Genomic DNA, 13,066 nt, shown 5'->3' on the forward strand with positions numbered 1-13,066 from the left:
ATACAAAGGGGTTATATAAATTTATTTTTCATATAACAATTGATTAGCTTAGAAAAATTCCCATTTTCAATGTTTAATTCCACCTCTCATTTTTTAAAAAAATTACTAAAAGGACAAAAACCCACACAAAAATACAATCTGTATCTGTTCTATATTTACAGATAATTGGTCACTATTAAGGCACAGATTGATTAAAAACTACCATTTATTCAAATAATCCAAATATTTTGTGCATCATATAACACTGACAACACCGTATACTGTAGTGTCATATTCCCTTCCTTGCCTCAAGAGAAAGTGAGAAAAGTAATTTCCAGTGTTCTTATTTATTTTTAAACACCCTATTTAATCTAGTTTAATTGGGACAGTTTTCCCTTTGGCATAAAGCACTGTTCATAAAACATCATTAACTTAATACTGCAAATTCATTCCCTCTTCCTCGTGTTGCAAATGCATGCATGATAGAGGGCTGGGAAAAGAGCTCCAAATGATTTTTATTTGGCAAAGTTTTATTAAAGAATTGATAAATTTTAGAGAACTGAGTTGTTGAATGGGAGACGAACCTGGAATTCCCGTGCTGAGTGTGTAGCATGATGTGTTCAGACAGCCACAAAAGATGGGGCGCTCCATGTACGATGTGTGCATGTGATGTGCAGAGGGTGACCCCACTGTCCTTTCAAAGGGAGCAAGTTAGTGTCACATCCGTAAGCAGACCCAGTTTAGTTTCCGAATGGACATCTGCTTAGTGCCATTATAATTGATAATTTTATAACAGGTCTATTATCTATGCCTTCAAAGTAACCAACACAATTTTTTAAAGTGAAAATTTTTCTGTGTGCAAAATTTCTCTTCAGTTTTTGTTCTTTCATGGTAAGACAGCCATGGAAAAATGTCAGGCAAGTATTTCTGATTTGGCATTTGTTGAAAGTCCCCAATTGTTACGTATGCTTATCTAATGCCTTCTGCTAAGAGCATGCAACAGTGGTTTATGTCCATGTAGAAAATCTTAAAAGAATGAACATAAATAAGTCATTACAGTACAAGTAATTCACAACATTTCCTATGGGAAGGTTTTCCAACAAATTAATACACTTGGAAATAATATTTCTTTGAAGAAAGAGAGGCACTTAGTGATTTTCTTCATAAATTGAAAACCCTTCATAAATCCACAATAAGATGTCTGAAAAGACCTAGGAAACAATGTTGCCCAATTTCTTGAACTTTCACAGTATAAGATTTTAACAATGAGTCTAGCCACTTAGAAAATAGTCCTTTTTTCCTCTTACTTCAGAACTCCGCTGTCTTTACAAACTGTCACCCTAGAGACTTAAATAAAGTCTTTCTGTTCTCAACAAACATAAGTCTACTTCAAGCAGACATGTATGGTTTCAGGAAAGTCCTTTGACCATATGGAGCACAGCTAATGTGTACATGAAAAGAACAGTAATCTATTTCTCTTCCTAATGGCAACAGTGCTGTCTTGTCAGATGATTATTTGTCTTTTTTTAAATAAAGTGACAATCTAGGGCTCCAGTCAGTTATTGAATGCCGTCCATTCTCTACCATAAATCTCTAGTAGATATCAATTTAATCAATGTACTGTATGCTTATAATATCTAAAAATAAAAAGTTTGATATAAATAAGTGTCCTTTAGTGCCAGTATACTAAAAATAGCCCTTTGCCTTTAGACAACCATTAAAATCATTTTTAGCAATATAGGCAGCAGCTAAATATGATAACTGCAAAGGGTTAATATTGCAAAGTTCATTTGGTCTTTCTTTGCACCTCTTACAGTGAACTAGGTTCATTGTTAATTATTTCTAGGATGCTGACATAAATGAACAGAACTGGTCCAGAACATTCTGCACAAAAACTAATAATCCAGTACCATTTCAAATAAAACTTTTAACACAGTCAGAAAAATGTGACTAAATCTGATCTGTACCATTACATCAGGTAACATAAAAATGAGAGAGAGATAATTTCCACAGGACAAGAAATTAGAAAGTGTAAAGTGCTGAAAGACCTCAATACTTATTTTAAAGCAGTACCAGAAAATTCCACTTTGATTATTTTTTTTTTAAATCCCCAAATACAAAAACAAAACAGGCGAACAATAACTTCAATGTTTTCTGGCATCCCAGATGTCAAATTATCCTTCATTTTAGGTAAAAAAAAAAAAAAAAAAAAAAAAATCAGTGCATATGTTATGTAGGTCAACAAAAACAGGAAACAAAGCCCTACCCCCATATTGCAAATTCTGTCCAATTACCGTTTTTTTAAAAAGTAATCCGCATGTGGTGTTCTGTATGATGACATAAAAACATCTTTTCTTCCTTTTGGGCACAAAATTCAGGTGTGAATAAGATGCTTTGGTCCTGATACCAGACACCAGAGTGCTAAGGACGGGGCGCAGCGAAGGCCGTCCACAGAGCTCCAGCGGCCAGCCTGACGAGGGCGCTGGCGGGTGTGTGCCTGGACGTGCTGCTACCAGCGGCCGCTGACACTGGCGATGTCCGAGTGGTACTGACGGGGCAGCCTCCCACTGGCTCCACCTTCCAGGAAAGAGGTGCGTGAATTTGGTGGTTCAAAAAGCTTTCTTCGGTTTTTATTTAGTTCTAGGGAGAGAAAGAGAATTGTTAGAAGCTCAATGGAGAAATTCTGTAAACTACAGGACATAGCAGTAGGGCTCAGAAAATGATGACACTGTAGGTTTTGAGGTGGGGGGGAAGTCAAGTCTGGTAGAAAAAGGAAAACCTTTAGTTAATGGTCAAGACACTTCTCAAATGCTAAAAGTCTGATTTTAAAGACAACATGTTGTTAGCTGAGAACCAAGGACAGCAAATAGTTTTTATTGCTGTTTGTAGACTATCTGGGGGAGATGTCACTCTCAGAACCCTCCAAACTCTAGATACACAAATTAGACAGTGTGACCTACCGCACATGTCCTTTCAGAGGCAAAGGGAGCAGGGCCATCACCGCTGGTGAAAGGCATGAGAGGATGCATTACCAATGACACAGAAAATTATTACAGCTGTCACACTCACCCATGTCAAATACAGCAAGCATTAAATCATAGAGTCATACATGAAAAGAAGACGCCACGTTAAACATGAGAGTAATGAAGGAGCACAGTGACGTTCAGCCACCGCCCACCAGCTCCGGAGGCCTGTGTGCCTCGAGTCAGAAGGGCTGTGTGAAGAAGCGTGTCAGCGGGAGGTTTCCTTGAATAAAAAATGGACTTTTATAGTAAAAACAGCAACCATGTAGGAAATAAATCCAACTGAAAACAACCAAACAAATCCAAATTTTCAAGGAAAAATCCAAGATGCTCAATTTCAACGAAACCAGAGAACTTACAAAACACTGTTTATCTTTTTCCAAGTAAAAATTAATTGAAGCAGCCTACCTTGGTTACAGCCACACAACCACTCTATTGCCACCACCACGCACACATACAAATCCTCAAACCCACGGCTGGAACTCCTGCTAGGGAACTCACACAAGTACACAGAATGGTCAGACTGGGAGACTGGAAATTAGGGTTCTGATAGCCACCAAATGCAAGTATCTCTAAACTTACTCATTTCGAATAGAGGTATGATGTAATTAACATGCTTGAAGTTGTCTCTCTCTTTTAGCAGGGTGGAGCCAGTCATTCAGCACCTTACATGGGCACAGTACTCAGTACTGTTTCAACCTCACACAGGTATTCTCCCGTTTTGAATTCTGACACTGCACTGCGAGCCCTGGTCTGCTCCAGTGACAGCCAGAAGGGCTCCTGTCTCCTGAGTTCTGGAAAGCGGACCGGCACCCTTAACATTGCACCTCTCTGCCTTGCAAAATATAAACGTCTGCCCCATAGACGTGATGCAAGAATGGAGATACCTCTCTTTTGTTCACATTTAGGTCTTAAGGGAGAAAAAAAATTAACAGTGCTTTATTATATGACAACCACTTTGTATTTGTTTGGTTCTATTTAAGTTCTCCTAAAGGGGTAGATAATTTTACCTTCTCTATTATATAGATACGGAAATTGAGTTTTAAAAATAGCCAAAGTAACTTGTCCACACAAGCTATAATCCTGCCTGATGCAAGAGGCCAGGCCCAGGGCTGCACTGATTCATCCACTATGTGGAGAAGGCCAATCAAACATCAGGAATACAAATGTGAGAAACTGGTGGTTTCATGTGTGTCAGGTAGCAGTGTTTTACTTCATAGTTTACTATACCATTTTTTTTTTAAATAGAAAATTGTAGCTTAAAACATGCAGGCATGCTCATAAGATTGGCTATTGTTTCAAGTTCCTGCAGAAACACGGTAGTCACAGTAGCAATGACGTTCCTAGTAAAAAATGAATATACGTATCTTACTTATAAAAGCAAACAGAAATTCAGAAATCAAGATGGAATTTAAAATATTTAAAGGCAACTGTAGGAGAGTTAAGAAAAAAATGAATCCTCTCCCCTACACAACCTGGGAAGATTTAATCACCTTTGACGTAAAATACCTTCTTTGGCCTTCATTTTCTCATGGGTGAGTAACCCACAAATCAGGACATACGTTCCCATACTATAGAGCAGGAAAGGAATGAATGAGGTCAAATACTCTTCTCCCCTATCACACAGAAAATGACCAACTGAGCACGTGAAAACAACTGGGCCATTGAAGACGACAAATTTTTTAACAGACATTGAAAACTTCTTGTTTTTCTTGTTTTCAATGTCTTAAAGGCAGAGACAAATGCATTTGGAAAAATAAATAAATTAAAAATAAAAAAAGAAAACTTCATTCTGAAAAGTCTTATCGACTAGATTGAGAGTATAAAATGATCATGAAGGAATTCAGCCATTCCATACAGAATGTAATTTCTAAGACACATACTTCCAAATATGAAGCAGAGATAAATCTTCTAGAGAGATTATCAAGGATCAAGTCCGACTGAAGAGACTTTACTTTTTCTTGTTGTTTTTAAATTAAGAATCACACTCCCTCCTCTGAGTGTTTCGCAGTATGCCTAAAGGATAGTTTGGGAAAATACCAACCTTTTTCTTTGAAATTCCAAGGTTCACACAATCCTGGCAGCTCTCAGGATCTTGTTGCGGATCTGAACAGAGTCACAAACTAAAAGAATAGGTCGGGAAATGTTAGATCTACCTGAGGCCGTGGTGGGAAGCCTGTCAACAGGGCGCTAAACTTCCTTTCACTTAGTCCCTGTACATTTGGTTACTTACTAAAATACTGAGAGAATTTTTTTTTTTAAATTCAAAAAACCATGGATTTGAAAAAGAAAGTAAATTTCTTCTCTGATCCATTTCTATGAGAAATAAATCTTCTCTCCTGCTAAAACACTAACATAAACGTCTTCTGACCTCAAATTTTGAAAAGAACCAAACCTTGCACTGAAAGAACTGATTATACGTAAAAATAAAGCTCCACAAAATTTTAAAAAGTATGAGCAAAATCTGTATCTAACCAAACTATATAACCACAAGACAAATGTTAAGTCAAGGCTGCCCAGCTATCTTACACCTATCTAGAAATGGAATGTTCTGAGGCTATAAATGGATGTATTTGTTATGAGTTGAACTGGAAAAAGCAGCTTTCTGATAAAGGGCTTCTCAATAGAAACTTGCAGAGAAAACAATCTCCTAGGTTCAAACAAATGCACCCAACAAAGTGAGGTGAAATTATTAAAATATTCACATACTTCTTGCTGGGCAGAGCATTAATAAGGCATTTTATTCAAAGTCTAACTCCCTTAAAAAGCAAGGACCTGTGAACCCCAGAGAGAGGCTGGCTGTAGAAGCAGTACATGCATATACCCTCGACAGAACCACAATGAAGGTGACGAGTGGAGGAAAAAAATTTTTTTTAAAAAAGAGGATTCCAAACCCCTGCTGTTTCCCCTGAACCCACCTGGAATACATCACAAATGTGTGCCAAGCAAAGACCCTAACAATCCATCTGGAACCTATGGAAGTGTTTAGAGATATCTGCGTGTTGCTGGAAGCCTTACAGAGCGTGGGGCTGGGCTGGCGCACGGACTTAATTCTCATTACACTGGCAGTCCAGGGTCTCTCGTGACAGACGACGGAGATCTGGGGCGGCCACTTCTCTGGTATAAATGTGCGTGGCCCAAGGCCTATTTTAATAATATAGGCATGGAGATTATGTGAGTTAATAAAAAAAAGTTCAAGGAGTATAAATTTCATTTTCAAATTAGTAGAATATGAAAATAGGTGAAGTTAAGTTGGTTCTAGGAACAGCCCTCTGAGGCTGAGTGGTGGGGTAAACAAGTTTAAAAAAACGATCCTATTGCTGTACACAATAAAAAAGAAAACCGTGAGAGGCCCCTGAACAACACATCCTGTAAAAACTGATGATACACCATGTGGAAGGACAGAGGGAGAAACAGAAGGTAACCTCACGTGACCATCTATGCCAATCCAGCTGCATGGTTTGCAAACTGACCCAAGGACTCATGAGTTGGCAGCGGCAAAGCCCAAGTCTCCTTGTTTAAATACAGTGCCCTTTGCACTGCATCAAGCTGATCTTGTGAGTGAAGAAAAAGCATCTGCCCTTTGGAGCTCCATTTATGCAGCCGCTTGGATACACAGGGTGGGGGAAGACTCCCCAGCTGACGTGTGCAGAACCGTGTTTATCTATAGAGGAACCTAACAAGCTGCTTAAGGGCTGAATTTCCACCCCGATTTCAAAGCTGCTCTGCTTCTGTCTGCTTGAGATATTAGGTCTCTAGATAAGAGTTCCTGTAGGGAAGAGGGTGGGAGATGCAATCTGTTGCTAAAAGAAATGGAAAACTGAGGTTTTACATTTTATTTGCTGATCTGATTAGTGAACGCTGTCTACAAAGGCCTTGAAGTCGGAGGCTACTGCCAACCTCACAGAGGCGCAGCCTGCAACCTCAGTGCTCCGGAAAAGCCACGTCCTTTTCTCAGTGCCCCCAAACTCAGCTTCTGCCCATGGTGTGTCTCTCTTTTTGAGCGCCTGGCACACAATAATTGACACTAGAAACTTCATCACAAAGTCTTCAAAAAGTAACCCCATTTTTTGACCCCAAATTTCTCCCTCACATTTCTCTAAATACCTGTTGCTGGTACATTATTAAGTATTTGCCAACTCCTGACTCATCCATCCTCTGGCTCGATTCTTTTCAAATAGGAAGTACCCCATAAGTATGTATAGAGCATTTTGTAAAGGATAGAATATAAAACCAATGCACACAGAAGGCAGTCTGGGAGACAACATTATTTTCCTTCATTCTGGGACTACTTTCAGGATCCTACACCCTTCTGTGACTCACTAGTTCTATTAAAACTTTAGGAAAAAATTTTAAAAAAAAGCATTGAGACAAGTAATACTGCCAAGTTCCAGTTATACCAAAGAATATTCTTTTTTCCACTGGTGCAATGACTTCAGTTGGTATACAAGGGCACATGTACTTGAACCATGACAGCCAATCCAGAATAATTACTCACTAACCCAATGCTTATTGATTAACACAACCACAGAAAAACGAGAATTAAACTGCTCCCCAGTCTCATGTTCTGCAATGGACAATTTTGGTTAAATCTTGCTGAAGAAATGTGTTTAAGGAATGACGCTGTCACGGAAGGTGACATTTTCAGGCACTGTCTCGATGAAAGAGTGGGGGTGTTCTCAGCATCTGTCACACTGTTAGTGGGAAAACACTCTGAAACCACACCGCCAAGGTGCCAGGGCAGGAAGTGAGGGGTGAACGGGCAGGCGCGGCTGCGACCGCTGGAGAGGCTATTCAGATTTTCACAGATGAGTGCGAGCATTTATATTCACCTGAGATTGCGAGCAGCATTTTCCTCCTGGCACCAAAAGTAGTAATCCCCAGCTCCTTCAGGTCCTGATCTGTGAGAGTGAGGAATGTCTGCAGATCGATCTGTGGGTGAAAAAGTAATCTGTAACGAATATAATAAATACTTATCTTCTTCCTCATTGTAGGTTCAATTCAACTGTTACACCTATTTTACATATTAATTATGTTCTGCCTACTTCCCAAAAAGAACAGTGGTGTCACAAACCTAAGGGACAAGAGTTAAGTAATTAAGGTGATGAAAGAAAAATGTCCTAGCTGAAGACTGCGTCTAAGCCAGTGATTTACTGCAACTTGAGATAAAAACTTGGGTCTGAGCATCCTGGCAGCCAAGACAAGAAAGGGAAATAGAAACTGCACGTTCTTTGTGAACTGATAAAGGAAGAACACGTATCTATCCTGGAGAGAGAAAATATTTCTTAGTTTTAATTCTGAATTGGTCGAGTATATCTCTATAAAAAGAAACTGAATGATAAATACCAGAGATTGCTTCCACTGTGCCCTACACATCAGAATGACAGAATAGCTCCCAGACCACACCAGATCCATGACTCACTTGGCTGCGCCTGGAAGACTATCTGAAAGTGGCACACTTGCGTGTTTCCAGGAACAGAGTAATTGTACTCTCTGGCACCAGAATGCAAAGCGGGGAGGGAAGCAGCCCAAGGATCCCACCCCTGCCTTTGAAGACAGTGAGGAAGAACAGCAAGGTGATGGGCTCCGAGGCTAGAGACACGGGCTCTGGTTCTGACTCTGACGGTACTTCTGTGTCTACACAGGGTGACAACAGGGTATCTTGCAGGGCTGCTGTAGGCATTAAACGACTGTAGCTATAAAGCGACAGGCTCACCCAGAGCGTAAAATAATGAGCAGCAATGGTTAATAATAATGTGTGTGGACATATCTGGGAAAGTTGCTAAATAAATCTTCAACCTGTTTAAAATAAATCTCATGAGGTTACGTAATGGGGGATTCTTATTAAGTCACATCTGAATGTTAGAAATTACCCTAAATGAAGAAAGCAGTACCAAATTCCAACACACCCAAAAAGAGTAAAATATACTTTTTATTCAATTATAAGAACTTATTCTGAAATTTTGTTTTGATTTAGAAGTTACATCCAGATCTTGCAAAACCTTTTTATCATATACCATAGTTATCATTTATCATAGGTTTAAAGCTATGTTTTTAGTAATTCTATTTAACGGAGACTCTATTTCAGGAATCCCCAAACTCTTCTTAAAGGGCCAGACAGTAAATATTTTAGGCTTTGTGAGCCATATCATCCCTGTTGCTGCTTACTCAATGCTGCTGCTTTTAGCTCAAAAGCAACCATGGACAATGTGCAAATGAGTAAGTGAAGCTGAGTTCCATTGCAATTCTGTCTACAAAATCAAGTGGAAGGTCTGCATGCTGCAGTCCGCTGACCACTGCTCTAGTTAAGTTAACACTAGATAAAGCCACCCTGGTTTTGCATTATATTTTCTTCCTTTTGGAAATAATTGCATTAGAAGTACCTATAATGAATTTATTTCTATGCTTCTTCAAATAGGAAATAAATAAACAGAGCCAGAATATTACTGACAAATATCTGACCACTTATATGGAGACGTTCTATTTTTGGACAAGTTAAAAATACTTCTGTCCTTGAACTTCTCAATGAGCCACCCTCATCTAACCAGCAAAACTAAGTAAAAGGCTAAGTACTACAATTCCTTGATGCACTGAAGATGAAAATGTTATTCAATTTACAAAGTCCTTAGTTAAATGAACACCAATTTGGATGTAGGGAGAAGAAAACTAAATTAATACCCTAAAATCCAATATACACATCTTTTTTTGATATTAAAAAAAGCAAAAAAGTTCAGCAATCAAACTTAAGTTATTAAGCCATGGGCAATACCTTAAGTTTACGATATGTAGTACCTAGTAAAAATTCTAGATTCTTCATTGACTGATACACAGCTTAATTAGATATTCTCTAAGATAAAATAAAGCCCACCAGTATCAAACCTGGATCAAACAGATGTATTTGTAGAGCTATTCTAACTTTCTGTTGCACTGGGTTGGCCTGCCCTGGTAAAATGACAACATTTTTAGAAGCAACCATGCTCCTTCCTTTATGCCAGCATGTAATGGCCACGGCTGATACGTTAGACCGAAATCCACAACAGGAATTGTTGCGGGCAGTTAGACCGTCATGGGCAGAGCGAGGACAACAGGCCAGGTGCAGAGGGTCACCAGGGCGGAAAGCCCAGGGTGGCGAGCAAGGGGAAGCAAAACTGGGAAGCAAGGACCTGGCACCCAGGGTAACTCAATCTTCAACCTGTTTAAAATAAATAACCCTTCCTCCCCTAGCGTGTCATGGTCATGCGGTTTGGAACCCCTGACCGTTCCTCCCTAGAGATAACACCTAGGCCTCAGTTATATTTCAATTCCAGGCCCAGAAAAGCAGCAAAACCAGAGAGGTGACCCCATGGCTGCCTCAGGACCAGCTGCATTGACTAATGACCTCTACCCTGGCACTCGCCAATCAGCAGAGACCACAACCCTGAAGGAGCGCACCCGGAAAGCTGATGAGTATTCTGCTGAAACCCTCCCCTGAAACCTCCCCTGAGAGTCCCACCTGCAAGGGAGAGAGAAAAACCAAAGGACAAAGGACCCAGCTTGGGCTCTCCCTCAGGGGAGCACGCCCAAGCCTTTCCCCCCTCCTCTTCTTCCCCCATAGGCGTGCATCTCCTAACCTCTAAAGGACCCCATGGGACTTGCAACCAGGGGGCCAGCGGCCAGCGGCAGCTCGTCCCAGGCTGACACCCTGACCCCGTCCCTGAGGCCCCCTTTCTCTGACTTCCCAGTGAGCTAAAGCAGGCCAGCCTGGGCTCTCCTGGTGCTGCTTCTGTGCTGAGCCCCTCCTTGTTTCACCGTCCCGAGTGTGCCTTAGCTGTGGCCAATAAATTCTTGCTTTACTGCACTTTGTCTCTTGACTGCAATCTTTCCCTCAAGAAGACAAGGACCAAGGTCTCGTCGTCTCCCCAGTAACAATGGTTCAGAGCCATCTTAGCTCTGTCTCAGTGGAGGCAAAACCCAAACAGTAAGTTAATTAATAAGTTAGCATGTGTAAAGAGTACACTATGTTCTGTGAGAATAGACTTCTGTAACAAAACTAGGCTGGGGTCAAAATTACCACACATTTATTTTCCGATACTATTACTTTTACATTCAAACGTCAGTCACATGACTAAGATGGGATCAAAAACAACCACCCGCTTATTTCAGACACTGCTATTTACTTTTAAGTGCTATACAGATAACAGTGAAATCATATTACATGCAGACTTGCTGCTGACCTTAATAGAGATATAAATCAGAAGTTCCTATGAATAGGTCTTTTAGCTAAAACTGGTGAAGGTGTGTTTTTTATGAACACCATTTTCTGTATTTCTGCTATCCTATGTGTACTAGTTGCACTAAATAAATAAGAAATGAGATCACGTTTTTCCTAGCAGGAAAAACAAGCTATGAGACTTGAATAAATGCTCAGTGAAAGCACAGTCATAGGTCAATGAGTGATTTCATTCTAGAAGTCGTCATACACACAACCCAAACAAAGATGCCTGGGAAAAGTAAATAAATAGTGACTGACCTCTTGTTGTTGGAAGACGTCTGTGTATTTGCCCAGACCCAGTTTGCTGAAGAGCTCAGGAAGGTCGGAGCCTTTGAAAGAGCTGTTGAGGTTACAGCCATTGCTTCCTGTCAGCGAGGAAATGCAGTCCATGTAATTGCTACTGCTGAGATAGTGTTCCGCTGGAGGGCAAACGAGAGACAGGCTTGAAGTGCAAATGCCCACAGAGAACAAGGTTTAATTAAAAGTTTTAATCACTCAAATATTTCAACTTCATTGTTGGGGTGAACAGAACAGTAGCTGCAGAAATAGAGCAATCCTTTACTGAATGAAGCACTGGCTTTTCATTAAGGAAATGCTGGTTAGTGCCTTCAGAGTGACTCTTGCCATTTAAAAGGTTATACCTGGGAGGCAGCAATTTAGCAACAGTGCTGCTGCAGTTAATAATCATTAATCATTTTCACCTGGAGCATTCAGAAACATTTGCTCTTTGTAATTGATTGCATGTGAATTAAAAGGAATTGGGAAAAGGGTCCTTCAGAAACAATAAAGGTATGGAAAGTCACGGTAAGTCCAGGCTCTGGTGGGACAGCAGAATGGCTCTCTATCTCCACACCTGTGCTCACCTGTGGTCAAAGGAATTCTATGATAATGCACCACATAAATCTCCTTCCCTACAAAAATATCATTGGGCCGTACACTCACAAAATAAGAGTGCCTCCAAAACTGAGTGTCATGAAGTGAGAAAAGAACGATGCTGGAGTTCCCAGATTTAATTTACAACAGAAATAAATCTGTCTCTTGAGAAAAATTCTGAGACAGCAATGCTGAGCTTTGCTCTGGCTCTGCAACTGCCCTGATGGGCAGAGATTTCTCCACATTGTTTATGATTCTCAGGCGCAGTTACATGCACAGCTGGGTGATGGACGAGGGAGCCATGCCAAGCACTTGACCAAATATTTAAACACTCTTAAGGACCTGCTGTGGAGGTTCTGGCAGAGCTGTGCAGCCAGTGCTCCGTCCCCGACCAACAACTGGCTCTTGTCCACGTGAGAATCTGGCCCTCTTACATCAAAGCTGCAGCTTCCCAAGGGATTCCCAGGGAGAGGATGAGGAGGGAAAGAGGACGCTCACCTAGCCAATCAGGCCCCCCCAGTCTCCTCTGGCATGCGTGCAGTCACCAAGTCTAAGCATGGCATTCTGCATTGTTTTAGGTGCCACTATTTACTTTCTTCAGTTGTTTCCATCTCCCAATTGAGAAATTCTTTATATACCTCAAGTGGAAGGAATTTCTTGATACGGGTTCTCTCTCTCTCTCTCTCAAAAATAGATGTTTCATCTCTTGTGGAGAGAATGTGTAAGAGAAAGATTCCAGGACCAAGCTCTGAAGGTCTTCAGCCCTGGACCATTCCACCATTTGAAGGTAAAGCCCCAATGTCATTTTTAAAAAAAAGATTGAGAAAGAGTGACCAGTGAGGTTCTGGGTCAAGGGTGAGGCAAAGCAGAGTATGATGAGCACATGGGAAGGACCACAGGGCTTGACGGCACAGCAGGCTGACCATGGACTTCACTGTCT

At 40.7% G+C, this 13,066-nt stretch overlaps 1 protein-coding gene across 1 annotated transcript in view; it reads right to left on the minus strand.

Moving 5' to 3' along the window:
* Window positions 1–2,159: 2,159 nt before the first annotated feature.
* BICC1 (BicC family RNA binding protein 1) overlaps window positions 2,160–13,066 on the minus strand; it is a 257,023-nt gene continuing 246,116 nt past the window's right edge. The window contains exons 19-21 of the mRNA XM_054572762.1: window positions 11,512–11,672; window positions 7,835–7,934; window positions 2,160–2,619 (exon numbers count right to left, since the gene is read on the minus strand). Coding sequence (XP_054428737.1) covers window positions 2,489–2,619; window positions 7,835–7,934; window positions 11,512–11,672 — 392 coding nt within the window. The 3' untranslated portion in view covers window positions 2,160–2,488. The remainder of the gene's footprint in view (window positions 2,620–7,834; window positions 7,935–11,511; window positions 11,673–13,066) is intronic.

Source organism: Pteronotus mesoamericanus, unplaced genomic scaffold, assembly GCF_021234165.1.
Source record: "Pteronotus mesoamericanus isolate MK-2021 breed Mesoamerican mustached bat unplaced genomic scaffold, CSHL_Meso_final contig_24, whole genome shotgun sequence".
Classification (NCBI taxonomy): domain Eukaryota; kingdom Metazoa; phylum Chordata; class Mammalia; order Chiroptera; family Mormoopidae; genus Pteronotus; species Pteronotus mesoamericanus.